The sequence below is a fragment of the Cololabis saira genome, chromosome 19, assembly GCF_033807715.1.
Source record: "Cololabis saira isolate AMF1-May2022 chromosome 19, fColSai1.1, whole genome shotgun sequence".
Classification (NCBI taxonomy): domain Eukaryota; kingdom Metazoa; phylum Chordata; class Actinopteri; order Beloniformes; family Belonidae; genus Cololabis; species Cololabis saira.
In genome coordinates, this window is record NC_084605.1 from 16,063,272 (window position 1) to 16,082,003 (window position 18,732).

General features: G+C 39.0%; 1 protein-coding gene across 2 annotated transcripts; it reads left to right on the forward strand.

Annotated features, from left to right (window-relative positions):
- The first annotated feature begins 320 nt into the window (after nucleotides 1–320).
- On the forward strand, nucleotides 321–13,706 carry psmd11b (proteasome 26S subunit, non-ATPase 11b). Of its 2 annotated transcripts, none has more exons than XM_061708775.1 (13): nucleotides 321–431; nucleotides 3,474–3,575; nucleotides 3,756–3,952; nucleotides 7,297–7,354; nucleotides 7,679–7,873; nucleotides 9,018–9,162; nucleotides 9,275–9,335; nucleotides 11,790–11,852; nucleotides 12,231–12,356; nucleotides 12,536–12,571; nucleotides 12,687–12,738; nucleotides 12,845–12,987; nucleotides 13,079–13,706. In XM_061708775.1, the coding sequence occupies exons 1-12, from the start codon at nucleotides 341–343 to the stop codon at nucleotides 12,985–12,987; spliced, it is 1,269 nt and encodes a 422-aa protein (XP_061564759.1). In that variant the 5' UTR covers nucleotides 321–340; the 3' UTR covers nucleotides 13,079–13,706. The 2 variants fall into 2 exon arrangements, with proteins under 2 accessions (XP_061564759.1, XP_061564760.1); XM_061708776.1 differs by having other exon boundaries at nucleotides 13,149–13,706.
- Nucleotides 13,707–18,732: the final 5,026 nt, after the last annotated feature.

The window sequence follows — 18,732 nt, forward strand, 5'->3', positions numbered from 1 at the left end:
TATATATGTATATATATATATATATATATATATATATATATATATATATATATATATATATATATATATATATATATATATATATATATATATATATATATATTAATTATATATATATGTCTATAATTAACCCAAGTATTTACTTAGAGATGAGGAGTGTGTTGCAAATAAAGCGCCCGATGGGGATTAGAAAAGGGTTTTGTGTGGATTTCATTGCTGGTACCGACATAGACGGTTTTCTTCATAAAACTACATTTCCCTCCAGCCTGAGTGCGTGTAGAGCGGTGACGTCACACACGCTGTACGTCACTCTCATTCAAGTCGGATTTGAATAAGGAAGATGGCGGCTGCAGCAGTGGTCGAGTTTCAGAGAGCTCAGTCTCTCGTCAGCACGGATCGCAATGCCTCTATCGATATCCTTCATTCTATAGGTGAGTGTTTCCTCGGCACTTTGAGGCGGACCTGGTTCTGGTGACCCGGTCGTGGAGCGGTCTGTCCCGCGCTGCGGGGGCGCCGGGTGTGTTAGCATGTTAGCCGGTGCTGACTCACTGCTGAGCGCTGCTAGTGGGGGCACCAGCTCGTTAGCATCCTGCTACCTTTAGGCCTGAGAGGGGCACGCTTCTCCTCGGTGGTCGGCAGGACTGTTCCACCTGTCCCACCGGGTCACAATCTTCATGTGAAACACAGAACGGTCTCTCTGGCCAGTTGACACGTTAGCATCACAAATACCTTATTAGCCTGTTGTCATCCGACCAGTGAAGAGCTCACTGAGACCAACTGCTGACTACCAGGAATACTGGACCTGGGGTTTTGTTGAGGAAATAAATAAGTACATACTTAGGAGTTTTAAAACGTGTAAACGTTGTATGTATGTTTGTCCTAGGGTTGCCACCTTTCAGAAATAGAAATAAGGGACACCCCGATTTCAGCAATGCAGGCACCAAAAAAGCGACATCCCCAAAACTTCTAAACTGCATAGAAATGTATTTATTTTATATGAAAACAGGGTTTCCGCAGGGTTTTAAAAAGTATTAAAAAGTGAAAATTGTCAAATTTAAGGCCATTAAAAGTGTTAAATTCACTGTCAGAGGTATTATTTTTTTTTAAATTGGTATTATTTTTTACCTTTTTACATTTTAAGCAGACTATTTTATTGTCATTCACAGAGTGAAATAAATGTGAAACATCTGGTCAACATCAATGAGTCTATAAATCTGTTCTGTATAGTGTTCTATAGTTCAAAATCTGTATTAATGTTAAAAGGTCCGTGATTAACACTTAATGTTGTGACCGTTTTTAAAAAAAATCTGAAGGTAGTGAAAAAGGTATTAAATTGGTATTAAATTTAACATAAGGATTGCTGTATAAACCCTGGAAAAAACAAAATGCTTTGATTTAAAGTTTAAAGTGCTTTAATAGCATTGAACTTGCATGACTGTACAGACTGAAACAACTGGAATATCCTCCTATGCTATGTATGTCCATCAGCCAAGATGTAGAATATAGCTACAGGTGAAGAATATGGTGTAAAAGTTAATTTATTTCAATAATTCAACTAGAATATGGTGTAAAAGTTAATTTATTTCAATAATTCAACTAGAATATGGTGTAAAAGTTAACCTATTTCAATAATTCAACTAGAATATGGTGTAAAAGTTAACCTATTTCAATAATTCAACTAGAATATGGTGTAAAAGTTAACCTATTTCAATAATTCAACTAGAATATGGTGTAAAAGTTAATTTATTTCAATAATTCAACTAGAATATGGTGTAAAAGTTAATTTATTTCAATAATTCAACTTAAAAGGTGAAACTAATACATGTATATTACATAGTCTCATTACAGGCAAAGCATGGTATGTTAATCCTTTATTTGTTATAATTTTGATGATTGAATTATTTATTGATTTCATAATATATCCTAATTTTTTGAGTTTTTTTTATTTGGGGATTTCATAAACTGTGAGCCATAATCACCAAAATTATAACAAATAAAGGCTTGAAATATCTCACTTTGCATGTAGTGGGAAATAATATATTTGTTTCACCTTAAGTTGAATTTACTGACACGAACGAAGTTTTGCAATATATTCAAATTTTCCGACCTTCACCTGTATATTATGACATAAATTAGAGCATAATATGTGTCTGTATTGGTTCAATAAGGAACGCAACTTTTAATTCCCAATTACGGAACAATTCCGTATTTCAAGGGACGGGTGGCGAGCCTAGTTTGTCCTGAAACTGCCCGGTCACATCAGTCCATTAGCTGTCAAGTCTCCTGCCTCTTCATTCTCATACTGTAGTTACGGTGTTGGTTGGTTAGATCATTTATTACTCAATTAAAACCTTTGTCTTGTCTTAAATATTAAACGAAAATGTGTCATTTCTATGTAGAGAAATTTTAGCATCTACTAAAGTGTTGTGGTCAACATGCAGAGGTGTCAAAAGTACCGGTATTCACATTCATTACTCAGGTAGAGGTATAGATACTAGAGTTTAAAAATACTCCTGTTAAAGTATCAACTCAAGTTTTTTACTCAAGTAAAAGTACTGGTTTCAAAACTACTTAAAGTGTAAAAGTAATGTAAGGGGGAAAAAAGCCATGAAGGACAAAAGCCATTGAAAATGAATTCATATATTAGTATAATGCAAATATATTAAAGAACCATATATGTGTACTATTGAGCATTAACATGTGTTTCAGAGAGCAGGAGGCAACTATGACTAGTTGCCTATAAGTATTGTAATGGTGCAAAAAGTCAAACTTCAGAGGCATGTTGTCATTTATCCTAAACTTTATTGGAATGTACATCCAAGTTTAGTTGCAGGAATCTGAGGGCAACGGATGTAAGAACAAAACTGGACAAGAACATCGGTGCCACAACCACAACCAAATTCACTCTATCCGGATGGAGCAATTTAACTGGATAGTTTTTTTTTTAAAGGCCGAAATAAAATAGATTAACGAGGCTGTTTTTAAAATGTAAGGAGTAAAAAGTACAGATAATTGCGTGAAAATGTAAGGAGTAAAAGTAAAAAGTCGTCTGAAAAATAATTACTCCAGTGAAGTATAGATAACCAAAATTTCTACTTAAGTAAGGTAACGAAGTATTTGTACTTCGTTACTTGACACCTCTGTCAACATGTTTCTGAAGAGTTTGTTGGACTGAACCGGAGCTGTCACAACAATAATCTGGTTTTTGGGACAATCTGATGGGGATTTTTGATCCTTTTATTCCTGATAGCTCTATAAACAGATCAAGTAATGGGCATCTAATCTGGCAGACACTGATGTCTGGATGTAATGTAGATTATCATTACAATAACATTGAGATACAGTTTGTAAAACAGATTTGTTGACACAAAAAACCAAAGGTCAAGGACATGGACACACATTTAGACTGCAAATTTCTGGGTTTTAGTTCTGACTGTTTTTGTCATCTTTTTTGTCATTTTCTTTAAAATTAGTGAGACGAGATGTCCAAGAGGACGATGAGGAAGCTGTCAGGGTTAAAGAACAGAGCATCCTGGAGCTGGGGACACTCCTGGCAAAGACGGGCCAAGCAGCAGGTAATGTTTTCACTTTGACCCCTGTCAAAGAGTTGTTGTCCTATGTTTGCTTACATATGGACCTACTCAGGATAACCACTTTTTTTGAACAAGGTGTTGTATTTGAAATATTTACTGTAATTTACAGAATATTGATAGCTTGTATTTCCCTAAATGTCCTGATATTTTTCCTCCCTTCAGAATTAGGAGGCCTGCTGAAATTCGTGAGGCCTTTTCTGATTTCCATCAGCAAGGCCAAAGCAGCTCGGCTGGTCCGCTCTCTGCTCGACCTCTTCCTTGACATGGAGGCGGCCACGGGGCAGGAGGTGGAGCTGTGTCTTGAGTGCATTGAATGGGCAAAGACAGAGAAGAGGACGTTCCTACGACAGGCTCTGGAAGTAAGATGTTCTTGAAGCAGCGTGTGCTATCATAGTAGCAAGTTTTGTCTGAAAAACACAACAGTACAGTGTGCCTCATTGCTAGAGTGGAGCACAGTTTTCTTGCTGGCTATACTCACTTTTAAACAAAGAATTGTATTAGATGTGCAAGGTGATGGTACTTAAATATACGGCGGTAAGTGGTGAAAAGTTTGATAGTAAAGACTGAAAGGATAAAGGACCCCTTTAAACTCCAGTCACTGTGCCTTTTTTTTTTTATATTATTTTTCTGTTGCATACAATGGCTTGATTGCTATGCTGATTTAACAGGAGTTCAAAGGCTGAGTTATGGTTATGCGTCAAAACGACGCCGTGCCTACGCCGTTGCTGACGTGCACCTCCCAAAAATTGTAACTACGCGTCGAGGCGACGCAGACCAAACGCAGACCAAACGCAGACCGAGTAGGCTGTGATTGGTTTGCTTGGTAGCAACGCATTTCCGGTTTGAAGCAGTCGTGAATTTTCAGCGCTCTTTTCTTCGTGTATGTGTGTTTTTTTTTTTTTTTTTTTTTTTGCACAATAGTTGTCCTTATCTCTTTGATTCACTGTTTTAGATTTTTTGGGTTTTTTTTAGATTTTATTTATTTTGCACAGTTAAACATTACACACATAAAAGTACCAACTTTACAAATTTAAAGTGCAGGAAGAGGCGAAAACTCAAAGAGCTTATCAGGTGCCTCCACCAATAGTTAGCATAAAATTTAATATCAAACTTATAAAAACAAAATATACAAATGAGCAGTTAGAAATCTATAGATGATAGAAATTAAAGGAAAATTACAAAGAATTTACACAAAAGAAAAATGATTGGATATATGAAAACCGATAGAGTACAATTTAATAATTAAGTAAAGTAAGTAAATTAACAAAAAATGAACAAACGACTAAATAACAAACCAAGTGAACAAAAACAAACAATTATTTGAAGGAGATTACACAAGACGATAACATTTTTCAGCACATCCATTACTTATCCCAGAGCAGTTACATTTACAAAACAAAAATTAAGTGGTGTTTCAGACATCCTTTAAAACCACTGTGACCGGAAAAGTCGGATAAACCATTCAGGAAAAGATCGCGACCCAGCAGGCGCGGGGGGTACTGCACCGCGGCGAAATCGAGTGACGGAGAAGTCCGACGGGTTCACGACGGCTTGACGCAGAACCATAATTCAGGCTTAAGAATGGTTGTTTCCAGCCACATCAGTATAGATGGTGTCTTTCTATGTGTTTTTTTTAATAGAAAATCTGGTCCTTGAGAATCCTTCATAAACAGCAACTACAGTTGAGGGAGTTTGGGGTACTTTGTAGGGCTGCAGCTATTGAATATTTAAGTAATCGAGTATTCTACTGAAAATTCCATTGAGTAATCGGATAAAACATATTTTTGTTTAGTTAAAGAGCAATTATAAATATAAACAAGATGTTAGATGTTAATTGACATTACTAAGACAAAATTATATAATACAGTAGGTTCATGGCTGTGCATTTAAAAACCCTGAACTTACACCAGTTGACCAAATTCACTGCCGTCACTTAAAAAAACTAAGGATCTTACCAAGAAATGTTCTTATTTCTAACCTAAAAATGCCATTACACCTGATAACACACATCACTTAAAAGGTTAGGTGTTTTTCACACATGTTTCAATTGAACCTTCATTTGTGTCCATCAAATTTTAAGTTCTAGTTAAGTTTTAAGTTAAAGTCTTGATAAGATTTTGAGTTTTGGCAGTGTTCAAAATAAAATTGAGACCTGCTGTATTGGAGCACATTAGCCACCAGCGCTACTTGATGTTTTATCCATCAATGACTACAGAGCTAAAATTGAAAATGTTAGCAAGGTACCGTAACGTTAATCTCATTATTTAGCGCTACATTAACTTAATGTTACCTTGTCTCGGGTGACGGTCCTCCGCTCTCGGAGTAAACAGGGTGTTGGGTGGAGATGCTGCAGCATTGAGGACGTACTGTTGTGGTATCAAGCGCTGTCTTACAGTGATACATGCAACAGTGTTCGCCTTGGTGTCCAGCTTGAAATGCTCCCACCCTTTTGACATTTTCTGCCTTTTCTTTTAGTTAAAACCAAACATATCCGCCGCCTCTTTCTTCTTCTTCCTTTACGTGCGTGGCGTCAGCGCGTTGTGCCGCATTAAACGTAGTCCGGGTGAAATACCTGCTTTGAGCTGGCAAAATTAAACGATTCCTCGAGGCAGAAAAAATTCCTCTAATTTTTTGTAATCGAATTACTCGAGGAATCGTTTCAGCCCTAGTACTTTGACAGGTGTTTAAATTTGACATGTCTGACGTCAGATTTTGCCAACGTGACAGACGGATCGCAAGAAATCATCCGCCTACTACTGTGGTCATCAACCCTCGTCCTCAAGATCGACCGTCTTACATGTTTGACATGTTTCCCTACATCAACACACCTGACTGTAATTAAGGGTCGTTAGCAGCTTGGCATCAAGGTCTGTTCAAGTCTTAGTGACACAGGTACTTGTGTTATGGTGTGCTGAAGCACGGAAACGTCCAAAACACACAGGACAGTCGATCTTGAGGCGCAGGGTTGATGACCACTTGCCTACTGAATACTCTTGCAGGAAGGACTAAAGAGGGACTCTGCTCTCCTGTCACCCAGTCCTGCCTTGTGCTGACTTTTAACGCAGCTTATGATTAATGACAATGAAAACAAAAATGATATCCCCAAACATAAATTTACAGCTTTCGATGTGATTCAATGCAGAGGCTGTGATTTCACACCCAAAATGCTGGAGTTTTTAGTTTTCAAACATATGACACCTCTGATGTGAAAACAGAAACATGTATTACAGCATATAACAAATCAGCAAATCCTGCCTGAACATTGCCAGTCGTCGCTATTTCACGCTTGCTGCCAGGAATATCTGGAACTCTTGGCTGGATCACAAAATGTATATTTGATCCTTTGAGATATTGTATTAGTCCTGTTGTAAGTGGCGTGGAGAGAAACCACACCCGGAAGCTGCCTCATGATGTTTGACTGAAAGATGAGAAGAGGGATGCTGTTGATACAAGCTGTGCTGGGATAGAAGGGGGAAAAACTCGTGCCAGGAAACATTTACTCTGAGTCAGAGAGAAATTCTTCTTTACTTTGTCCTGAAAACAAAGACAAAACAAAAAACAAGCACATCTGTCCAACATCAGGAGCTTGATCACATAATGTAAGGCAGCTGTCCGGCAGTTATGTTACACACATGTCTTCTGTAGCGTAGTGGTGTGGTACAGCTGCTCTCTGTTTATCTAACAGCACTCTTCTTGCTTTCAGGCTCGACTGATCTCACTCTATTTTGATACCAAACGATACCAGGAGGCCTTGGCTCTTGGTGAGTGCTTAGATACAGCACGTTTACTTCTTCAGGTGGATGGAAATGCACATTTTTCTTGCTACGGTCTTAATGTGTTTTCTAACACACACAAACAAGTCTTTTTCCATTTGAAATTATAAAGATTAAAATAATTTTTAGACACAGTATTTTCTCAACGTAGAATTTTCTCTGAATTAAGAAAAAAGAATGGACAAGAGAAAAAATGACGGCACATACCAGGCCTGTAATTGTGCATTTACACCCAAGCTCTGCGGCTGTACTGTCAAAGTTGCTGCATTTAACAGTGAATGATGTCAGCTGATTTCATCCTCCTCTCCTCAGGCACACAGCTGCTCCAGGAGCTGAAAAAGATGGATGACAAAGCTCTTTTGGTGGAGGTTCAGCTGCTTGAAAGTAAGACGTACCATGCTCTCAGTAACCTGCCCAAGGCCCGTGCCGCCCTCACCTCGGCCAGAACAACCGCCAACGCCATTTACTGTCCTCCAAAGCTTCAAGCTGCCCTGGACATGCAGTCAGGTTGGATATGTTTGATGTCCTTGCTACCAGAGACACTTTGATTTTATGCTGAACATTTTGTAATTTGATGGCCTCATCCAGTAAAACAGTGTTTTTTAAGTTGCTCTTTTTAATCCTATATTTATACAAACTAGGGCTGGGCGATATGGACCAAAAGTCATATCTCGATATTTTCTCGCTGAATGGCGATACTCGATATATATCTCGATATTTTTTCTGTGCCATAATTGGGGTTTCCCCCAAAGCATTATAGCATAGCATCTCTGTTAGCTTCATTTTTTCTGAGGCAAACCCTTAAAAAAACAGTCAGTTTTAATACAATGCCTCGTGCCAAATGTCACACAGGTTCCTTTATTAACAGAGGTCTGCACAATATCAAAATGTATAAAACAAATGAAATAAAAATAAACTGCCTGCATATATAGAATAAAATGCTTCTTGAATAAAATAACAAAACAAATATCCCTTTCCTGCATAACAATTAAATTAAAATACACTGTGCAATTAATACAATGTAGACAGTAACAGGCAGACTTTTCCACTGAGGTTGACAGTTGTGCAAATAACAAAACATTTGTGCAAATCTCAAATAAAACATTCAAGTCAATTTGTCACAAAATAAGCTATATCAAAATCATTATCTTTTTTTTTTAATCGATATAAACGATATTGTCTCGTACCATATCGCGTTTGAAAATATATCGATATATATTAAAATCTCGATATATCTCCCAGCCCTAATACAAACCTGTCAATATTGCTTTGCAAAGTGATTTACTCATTAATCTGATCTGACAACAGACTAATCTCATGATAATTTAAAGGATTAAAATGTGTTGCAACATCAGAAATTTTTAAATGTCCATAAATAATTGATCAAAATGATCTATGAAGTAACCATTTCATCAGTTGATAGAAAACTGTAACCTTGACGTCTTTTCTTGGGACTCATTTAATTTAATGCTGATTATTCTTATCTCAGTATCTATACTCACTTTGAGGAGAAAAGCTTTGAGCCACGGCCTTACTGTATTTAATCTTATTCATCGTCTTCACCCCGTCAAGCTTTTGTTGATCCTTCACATTTCATGCTGTCTTATGTGGTTTGGTTGTAAACTATCGTGCTGTGTTGTCTCTGCTGCAGGAATCATCCATGCAGCAGAGGAGAAAGACTGGAAGACGGCTTATTCCTACTTCTTTGAGGCCTTCGAGGGTTACGACTCCATCGACAGTCCCAAAGCCATTACAGCGCTGAAATACATGCTTCTGTGCAAAATCGTGCTCAACTTGTGAGTGATGCTGCATTTTCTTGTGGGAACTTCTCCATCATCCATGTAATGTGACATGACCTGACATGCACCTTTTAAATGATCAACTTTGTTTTTCTGTTGTTGCTTTCAGACCAGAGGAAGTCCAAGCCCTGATCAGCGGGAAGTTGGCACTGCGATATGCCGGCCGACAGGCGAGTACCACACTTGTACCTGCAGCAGAAGGAGCAAAGCATTGAGAAAAAAAAAACCCAAACAATCTGTGATGTAATATTTCTTGCGTTAGACTCAGGTATTATGATTTTACAAACTATGCAATCTAAATTGGGTGCAAGAATAAAGTTTAGGTGCAGGAATCACAACATTTCTGAGTTGATGTGTTCCAGGACCAGCGTCACACCAGCTGTGTGACATCTGCGTTGCATTTTGCTTTCATGAATTACTGCTTTGTAGCTGCACAGCTCGCAGGTGCTGTCTGCACAGTATTTTACTCAGCAAAGGAAAAACAAGTTTCCATATCTTTAATCAGGAGTCCATCTTTTCATTTCAGAGGAAGCTTCTTTGTTTTAAGCCTCAGATGTTGCACTGTTCTCCCTCAAAGCTTTGCCTTCAAACTCTGGTGCAAAGTATCTTCTTTTTATTTCAAGCGGTTTCTACTCTGATTCACTCCTGCTTGTATAAATGTCCTGCTCTGTCACCTACACCATGTCCACACTGCAGATACCACACATTGTTTGAACTCCAGCACAAGTCTGATTTGACGGTTCATATTCACACATACCTAGAAATGTCTCCCACTTTCAAATGACCTGACAGCCTTCTGGTCCCACCTGGAGCAGAAGCATTGCAGTCCAGCTTTGCAGCCATTTTGCGAGTCACAGCCTGCTGATGGTGTTATAATTTGAAATGCATATATCCTGCCCTTGTCTGACCTCCTGTTGGCTCGTTTTGCTGTGCGTACGCTGACGCATGTCTCTGGTGGACTGGAGCGGGACAACTCTCATTTACTAGAATGGCAGCGGCTGCCTGACGATACCTTGGGGGGGAAATTCAATTCAATTTTAATCATATAGCATCTATTACAATACAAAACCTCTTTTGGCATTTTCCAGAGACCTAGAGCATGACTCCTGAGCAATTATTAAATAAATAAAGGCAAGTAAAGACTCCCCGCATGGGAGAAAAACCTCAAAGCCAAACAGAGGTCATTAGTATCAAGAGCTGCAACAGAAATATAATTTGTGAGCCCATGTTGAAGCAGATGGGTTGATTGAGGCAAGATGCACAAAGTTTAAAGAGAAGCAGTCGCTGCTGTTATTGGTTACATTGAGTGCGTTTACATGGGAAGTTTAATTCCTCTTTAATTCAGAATTAAAATGAAATCTGATCTAAAATGAGTAAAAATTACCATGTAAACACCTAATTCCGAATGAAAATGGCCCTTCCGAATTAAACTTAATTCCGAAGTGGCTGGTTTATTCTGATATTTAAATCCGAATATAATAATTCAGCGATCATGTATACACTCATTCCGCTTTAAATTAATTCCAGTCTTTCTGCGCTGCTCGTTCCCTTGCTCGTCTGTCACCATGACACTTCACGCTGGGATTGTTTTCAAAACAAACTTTCAAGATGGCAGCATGCAGTAAACGCTGGTCAAGAGCAGAGACGATTTATTTAATAAATAGCTTGGAGGACCTGGAAATAATTAAAAGAACAGATGGCAAAAAACATAAAAATTGTGAGCTTTTCAAAGTTGTAGCGGTTGTAAGTTTGTTTTTCTTCCGGTAGACGTAACTTCCGATCCACCCCCCTGTCCAATCAGAACCTTTCCAACCCCCATACCTTAAGAATTGGATAAAGCCGATCAAACGTGTCTTCCATGTAAACCTAAATTCGGAATTACTATTTCCATGTAAACTCAAAGGAAAATGGTTTAATTCTGAATTATTTAATTTGGAATAATTAATTCCGATTTAAAAAACATCACGTAACCGTGGCCAATGAGCTCAAGAGGATGAGAGTCCTTTTTTGCTGCCGAGTTGTGCATGTGTGCCATTTATCCAGCTGTCAGATGTTTTAGGATGCAAAAATACATCTGTCTAGTTAGCTTAGTTTCACTATTCATCATTATTTGTTGACCTGTTATCACCTGCAGCAAACGCATGAAGGAAAGTCGCCCGGTTCAGCTGTAGATGTGTTTGTGGGGGTGCAGGCGTGATTCTCAGCGAACTCGCAGAACTGAGTATAACACCAGTGCACGTGTACACGCTAAAACCAACATGAATTCTGATGGGTTGTATGATCACGCGTTACATTTATGCCCGACTCAGAACCACATACTGAAGTATTGAGAGAGAACAGTTTATCTGAACATTAAAACAAATAATCCTGCTCTCAGTTCTAGAAAAGTTCCAGGTTGAAGGTGGTTAAATGGCCCCATAAAAGACAATTTTAGATAAATTGAAGGTCCTGATTAGATGCACATCTGCTGTGAAGCTGGTACACTATCATTTTTGTTTATTATTAGCATTAATATATTAAATGTCTGGTTTTGTTAGGACTGTGAAATGTAACACACAGTTTGCAGCTGGGAGCATCTCTCAGCTGTTAAAGAATTGCATGAATAACTTGTCTTCTGTGTTTAGACGGATGCACTGAAATGTGTTGCCCAGGCCAGCAAGAACAGATCATTAGCAGACTTTGAGAAGGTAAGAGTCGACAGCATCCACAATTAACTGACTTTATTACTTGTAGTCCCTTTGAAAGCAGGACTGTGTCGCCCTTCTTATGCCTCACAGTGGTTTGTCAGACTTGAAAGTGGAACAAAGTCTTCTCCTTTGGTTCTGATGGCCTTGCTATATTTGAGCAGGGACACGTCTGTATTTGGGTTGTGTGAACACAAAGCTTCAGCAATTACAGTCCGATGTTTGTGGTGAAGCCTGTTTGATTTTTCTTCAGCAGTGCTTCCTCTTTCACCATGAAACATGCGGCACAAAAGATCTTTGTAGCTGCTGGTTTCAGCTGACATTCAATGGGTTTTTCATGACGGAGCTCTTTAAGTCGGGGCTTTTTTCTTCTTCTTGCAGGCCCTCACAGAGTACAAAGCAGAGTTGAGGGACGATCCGATTATTAACACTCACCTGGCCAAGCTGTACGACAGCCTGCTGGAACAAAACCTGATCCGAGTCATCGAACCGTTTTCCAGAGTACAGGTAGGAACTAACTACACACGTGTCGCTCAGAGCATGTACTCAATAACATTTATAAAATTAATCCATTGATGCACATGACATATTTATTGCCCAGGTTATTTCCCACGTGTCTTTGTGAAGCAGCTTTTTATCTGTCTGTTCTGAGTCGATCTTTACAGAACTGTTCCTTGTGATTTCAGATAGAACACATATCGGGTCTTATCAAACTATCAAAGGTAAGTTTAAACAGAAACAATTGCCCATGTCCTCAGAGTGCAAGTCTGTCATTTGTCTTTTAAAATGCTGTGTTTTTCCCCTGTCTTCATGAATTGCTTGTGTTTGTGTTCAAAGGGTGATGTTGAGAGGAAATTATCACAGATGATTCTGGACAAAAAGTTTCATGGTACGTGTAACCGTCCGTTTCTATTAAAATGAAAGTTGGAGCTCTCCCGTTTCCGTGCTGTTGCTGCAGGCCTGTGTGCTGATGTGGTTGTGTGACTCCTCTGAAGGAATCCTCGACCAGGGTGAAGGTGTCCTGATCATATTCGAAGAGCCTCCCGTGGACAAAACATACGAAGCAGCCTTGGAAACCATTCAGAACATGAGCAAAGTTGTGGACTCGCTTTACAACAAAGCCAAGAAGCTAACATAGGTGAGCGCATTTCCGGGCCAGGCCAGGCTTACATTCATGCTCACGCTTTCTTTGCGTCTGTAAATGTTTTTTTTGTCTTCCTCGTCCACAGAGCTGATTGCTGTGACAGTGAAATGGAGGAAATGTGTGTGTTTTGACCAGCGTGTGTATTGTTTTTAAAGACAGGGACAAGGGAGAACAACACGTCCCACCAACTGCAACAGGATCTCTCATCCTCCTCCCCACTTAATGGACAGTTTCATAACTTCTTGTTTGTTTCTTCTCCTCTTTGATTTTGATATCTCTTCAGGATTCTGTATAACACTCAGCGGCCACAACAGGCCATCAGGGAATATTGTAAAACCACAATTTAAAAAGAAAAAAATAATAAAAGGTTTAAGAATACATATATGTTTATATCTGCTGTAAGGTTGGGCCCACCGAGCCTTAAGCTGACTCCACTGCAACCTCAAAGGTGCAACATCGACCTCTGTGGCTTCAGACTCTGCTACCTGCTGCGTTTGCAGAACTGAGGCATTCTTCTTGTCCATATCTCGCAAAAGCACAGTTCAGTTTTTGAAGGTTTGGGATACTCTAGGAATACTGATTTTTATTTTTTTTTTTTTAATTATTTTTGTCCAAGAGCTCCCTCTAGCTCTAATTTTCTTTCCCTTCACCATGTCAATGCCAACAGTTAAGTCCCCACTGTATTTCAGATATGTAATAAACACTTATTTGTTTCTGGTTTTAGTGTTTTTGTTAAAATGAAAGAAAGGAAGAAAAGGAGGGTCAGATGTTGCCACATGTCCGCCCGTCCTGCTCTTGTGCGTTCACAGACCAGACAGGATGCCGTTTCACCGATAGTGCCACTTTTCCGACACTTCAGCTTGCCTCCGTGTGCGAGTGCAGCATGAAACTACAGGGTAGAGCAAGGTGGAGATGTCTGTTGCTCCTGAACATCTGAGCTTTCCTCAGCGAACACTTCTCCATTGTTAGTTCCTAGCACTAGTGTGGTATGCTAGTAACCAAACAATTTGTATGGGTTTCTTTTTTTTTTTTTCTTAAACATTTTCAAAAATAAATATTTTGTATCCAAAGGATTTTGCCTTGTCTCTGCTGACAGTCACTCTTGAACTATTTGAGGGGAGAAATCTTGTTTTTCAAGCTTCAGAAGTGTCAGAACTGCAGGATGGTGGGAAGACGGGCAGAAATGATCCCACAAACCGCTCCAGAGAAGTGGCTCTCACGGATCTTCGCTAACACTAGATAAAATCAAAGCTTATTCAGTTTACCTGGCAAAATGTCTTGAGTGTATTTGGGCAGTTGTGTCAATTGTGTAACATTCAGTTTTTTTTACAAGAGAAATGCAGTTTGAAATGAAAGCTTGTAGAAATCAAACAAAGCTGATAACATTTCCATGGATATGAGCACAATCAGAAGTTCATAGTTTATTTGGTTTAAAATGTCTTAAGCTAAATGATAGTTTGCGGATGTGTTCAATGTAGTTGTGAGAGAGTAGAGGATGGGGTCAGATTGGGGCGGGTGGCTCGCTGTGGCGACGGCTGAAAGAACAAGAACAAATGTAGTCTGATACTATGCTTCTGTGGAAAATAGTTCCAGCTCACCCGTATTTTGTAGTTGTGTGAACTTCTGATTCTTAGCAGTGTTAAGACCAGCCAGGGCCCCTCCAGTACAACACAGGAAAAGGTCTTAACATGGACGTAAATGGACGCTTGTATGTATTTTTGACATAAATCGAGCCGCATAGAGGGTGAGAGGTAAAGACTGGTGGGAAACACTTGTTCTTTAAAATCGCAAGCATAATTGTGCTGGTGATCACACCGGTTTCCCAGCATCCCCAGATGATGACTGGATGTCAACAGGATCTGAGCAACCGTTCACCAGGCAGGGAGGGTGATGCCGACAACTGTCCTAAATGTTAGGATTTGTGTCTTTTATACTCGACCAAAAAATGCATGTAAGGATCTCATTTATTTCATTTCATTTAACCTGTTCTTTAATAATTTATTACATATATAACATACATATATATAACAGTAATATAAATGTTTAAGAGCAATAAACTAATTACAATAATGGTCTATGTTTAGGTCAATTTCAATCATGTCAATCATAACTAGACTGTTAGGAATCTTATATCTAGAAAATGTAAAGACCCCCAGAAGAGAGAGAGTACATGAAATGAGTTGAGAGAAGAGGATGCAGAGGACAGGGTTAGATGACTGCGCTCAAGCAAGCCGTCATTCATACTTTCGTGTACACCAGCCGCTCCGACATTTGGTGTGCGTTCGTATTCCAGTCTTTACTAAGAACAAATGAATCCGCCTCAAATACAACTTCCGGTTTTCAAAATAATATTTCAAGTCAAAATAAAAAGACAAAAAAAATGTTTTAAAGAAAAAGACATGAGGTACTGATTTTGAAGTAATGAAGATGTGTATTTTTTCAAATATTTTAAATATTTCTGTGACTACTTTGATTACAACCAAAATTGCACCATAATCTTTTATACACTTTTATTGTAAGAATAGTGTAAGAATATACAAATATTTCACCTTATTAAAGAGATTGAATGCTTTTTTTATTTGCTTCAGGTGGCCTACTGTGTTTTAAATTTTATTTTCCATAATGTCACCTAATAACACAAACCTCTCTTCGGCTTGTAGTGAATACAATCACTACAAGCATGCTCAATTAGATAGAAATGGTTCGAAATTGGTCTATAATTAGCTAATTAATTATAAGAATGTCTGGGTCAAGATAATGTTTTTTAAGTAAAGGTTTAATTACTGCAACTTTAGAACCCTGTGGTACGTATCCTAAGTTTAGGGATAAGTTGATCTGGTCCAGTATTGTCGTGCCAATAAAAGAAAGAACATTTTTGAAAAGCCGAGTCGGGAAGGGGTCCAACAAAAACGTAGATATATCTCTATTGATGACTGAGTTCAACTCAGGGAGGTCTACAGGAACAAAGCAGTCTAGAGTCAAGTCAGAGCCTAAGACTGTAGAAATGCCCACAGCCGCCACCGGGGGGTCCTGGTTGATTTCTTCTCAAATTCTGATGATTTTACTGTTAAAGAAGCTCATAAAGTCTTCACTACTGAGAGCTGCAGGAATGCACGGCTCAACAGAGTTGTGACTCTTTGTCAGCCTGGCTACAGTGCTGAACAGAAAACGTGGGTTCCTTTGTTATCCTCTATCAACGTTGAATAATAAGCTGTTCTGGCTTTGCGAATGGCTTTTTAATATACTATTAGAATATCTTTCCATTCACGATAGGAGTCTACAGACTTACAAGAGTACCACTTCCTTTCCATTTTACGCACGTTTTGTTTCAACATGTGGATATCTGAATTATACAAGGGAGTTAAGCTCATATGGTTGGAAAACCCTTCTTCTCAGAGGAGCAACTGCATCTAAAGCTGAATGCAACAAATCAGCAGTGTTACTAGCAAGGAAATCAACATCTGCAGAGGTAGAACCCAGGTCACTGGCCTCTACTGCTTCACTATTTTCCACTATCGTAAGATGAGCAATGGCCTCCCTAAATTTGACAATAGCTTAATCGGACAAACACCTGCTAAAGAATACTGCCTGTTTTGCGCTTCAACATCGACAATATTAAATTCAAACGTTATTAAACAGTGGTCGGATAAGAGGGAGTTTACAGGCCACATCAACAGATTATCGGGTTCGACACTGTAGGCGAGGAGAAGATCGAAGTATGATTAAAACAGGGCATCGGTTTGTTCATCTGAAAATTCAGACAGAAACTCTAGATAAGCACCAGCAGGGGGCCGGTACACTACCACTAACACAACTGGCTTCTCTGATTTCCAGCTCGGGAGTTTAGACTAAGCGTGAGGCTTTTGAACGTAATATAATCACATTTAGGTTTAGATTTTATTTGAAGACTGGAATTATAGATCGCTGCTAATCTTCCACCTTGGCCCGTGCTTCGGGGATGATGATGATTTAAGTAACCGGGCGGCGTCGATTCATTCCAACTAACATAGGCTACTCTTCCTCCTGTAGCCAGGTTTCTGTTAAACAGAAAATATCACTCCTGGTCTCGGTATTTAGATCGTTTACTGATAGAGACCTGGAGCTTAAACATCGTAGGTCTATATTTTTTTATTGGCAGGCAGTAGTCCTCGAGAAGCAGCAGAGAAGCGTGTAAGACTGCAGAAGAAAAGCAGATCACACTTGTGTCCAGGTTGTAGTTTAGATTTTTGCCCACAACTGGTCCCAGGTAGGCTACTAATAACGGTCTTCAGTCTCATGCAGTGGACACTTAATATGATTCGAGCGGCTTAATGGGAGGTTTAATTTTGAAGGTCAATGACAATGTCTGTTTTTGTTATCATTAACTTCGTGCGATTGTCACACCACGTCACAAGGTTATAGCGCTGGCCCATTACAAATGCTTCCGTCTGGTGGTAAACTAATCAATACTTTTTTTGTTCGCAAACTTCAGGAGTCTGTCTGTTTTCTTTTTTTTCTTCTTCTGTCTGTTTTCTAAAAATTACTTCAAAATGTATTAGCAGCAAGTAAAGTAAGCGTTACCCACAAAGTAAAGAGTAAAGTTAAGCAGGAGAAACTGTAGCTGCAGCAGATAACAGGACAGCATTTGCCACCACTGCTGAGACTAACAAAAAAAATCAAGTCATTTTATCTACAGATTTGTTTTTGTTTTTTAAATCAAGGTATAAATACCCTGACATAAAGAAGAACCGCTCTGGTCGCTGAATAGAAGTCAGACAAGCTCAGTCAGTGCAATGATGAGTAAATGTGGGTTTCCGTGTGTGCTGTAATGGCAACATGACACCACGAGGTGGCAGCAGAGACCTTCATTCCACTGCAGGTTACGGCAACGAGACTGACTCCAACCAGATCCAATTCAGAAACCAAACCAAAATACTTTAACCGCCCAAACCTGGGCTGAGTTAAGCCTTACAAAGTGAACTAAATATAAAACACAGTTTGTGATTCGTAAGACCTTCATGACATTTGTGAAAATGCAAAATAGGGTAATTCCCCTGTTTTTTTTGACACGTTTTTTGAAACTGGTTAGAATCAGGTCTGATCAAAAACTCCATTAATACGTTTGTCAAACCTTGCTCAAATGATCTCGTAGATAGTGTTGGATGTCTATTTCATATATCATCACGTGTCCTCATATGACTTATTAAACTCTCCTGTCTTATAAAAACTATGCAATAATGCCAGGCTACAAGATGGCCTTGGAGAAGGAACAGCCTGGGTCTGAACTGTTAAGGTGCAGGTTTAAATCATGGTTTAAATACAGTCTGCGGCCCCCACACAGATCAGATCACTTCGGAGGCAGACAGAGTGCTTCAGGCTTGAATGCATTCTGTATAACACCGATTTTGCCTAAATAAAACTACTAAAACTTATATCTTGTCCTGGCTCTATGTGATCAAAAAATCGGTGAGAAGCAGCTAGGCTGATCTCAACAATAGCAAAGAACATATTAAACACAGTTTAATTCCTGAAATCCTTTAAGGCACCTGCAGCACCTGGAGCTTGTACAAAAAGAAAAAAAGGGAATGTAAGTGGTTAAAACATGGACTTTATAGCGTAGGAACTATAGAGGAATGTGGCATGTATGATGGCATGTTAATCTACAATAAACCTGCAGAGCTAAAAACTAAAAGGTAGAGTAGGAACACACTCTCTGCTGTATTAGGTACAGCAAGTGTACTTAACTAAGTGGGTGCTGAG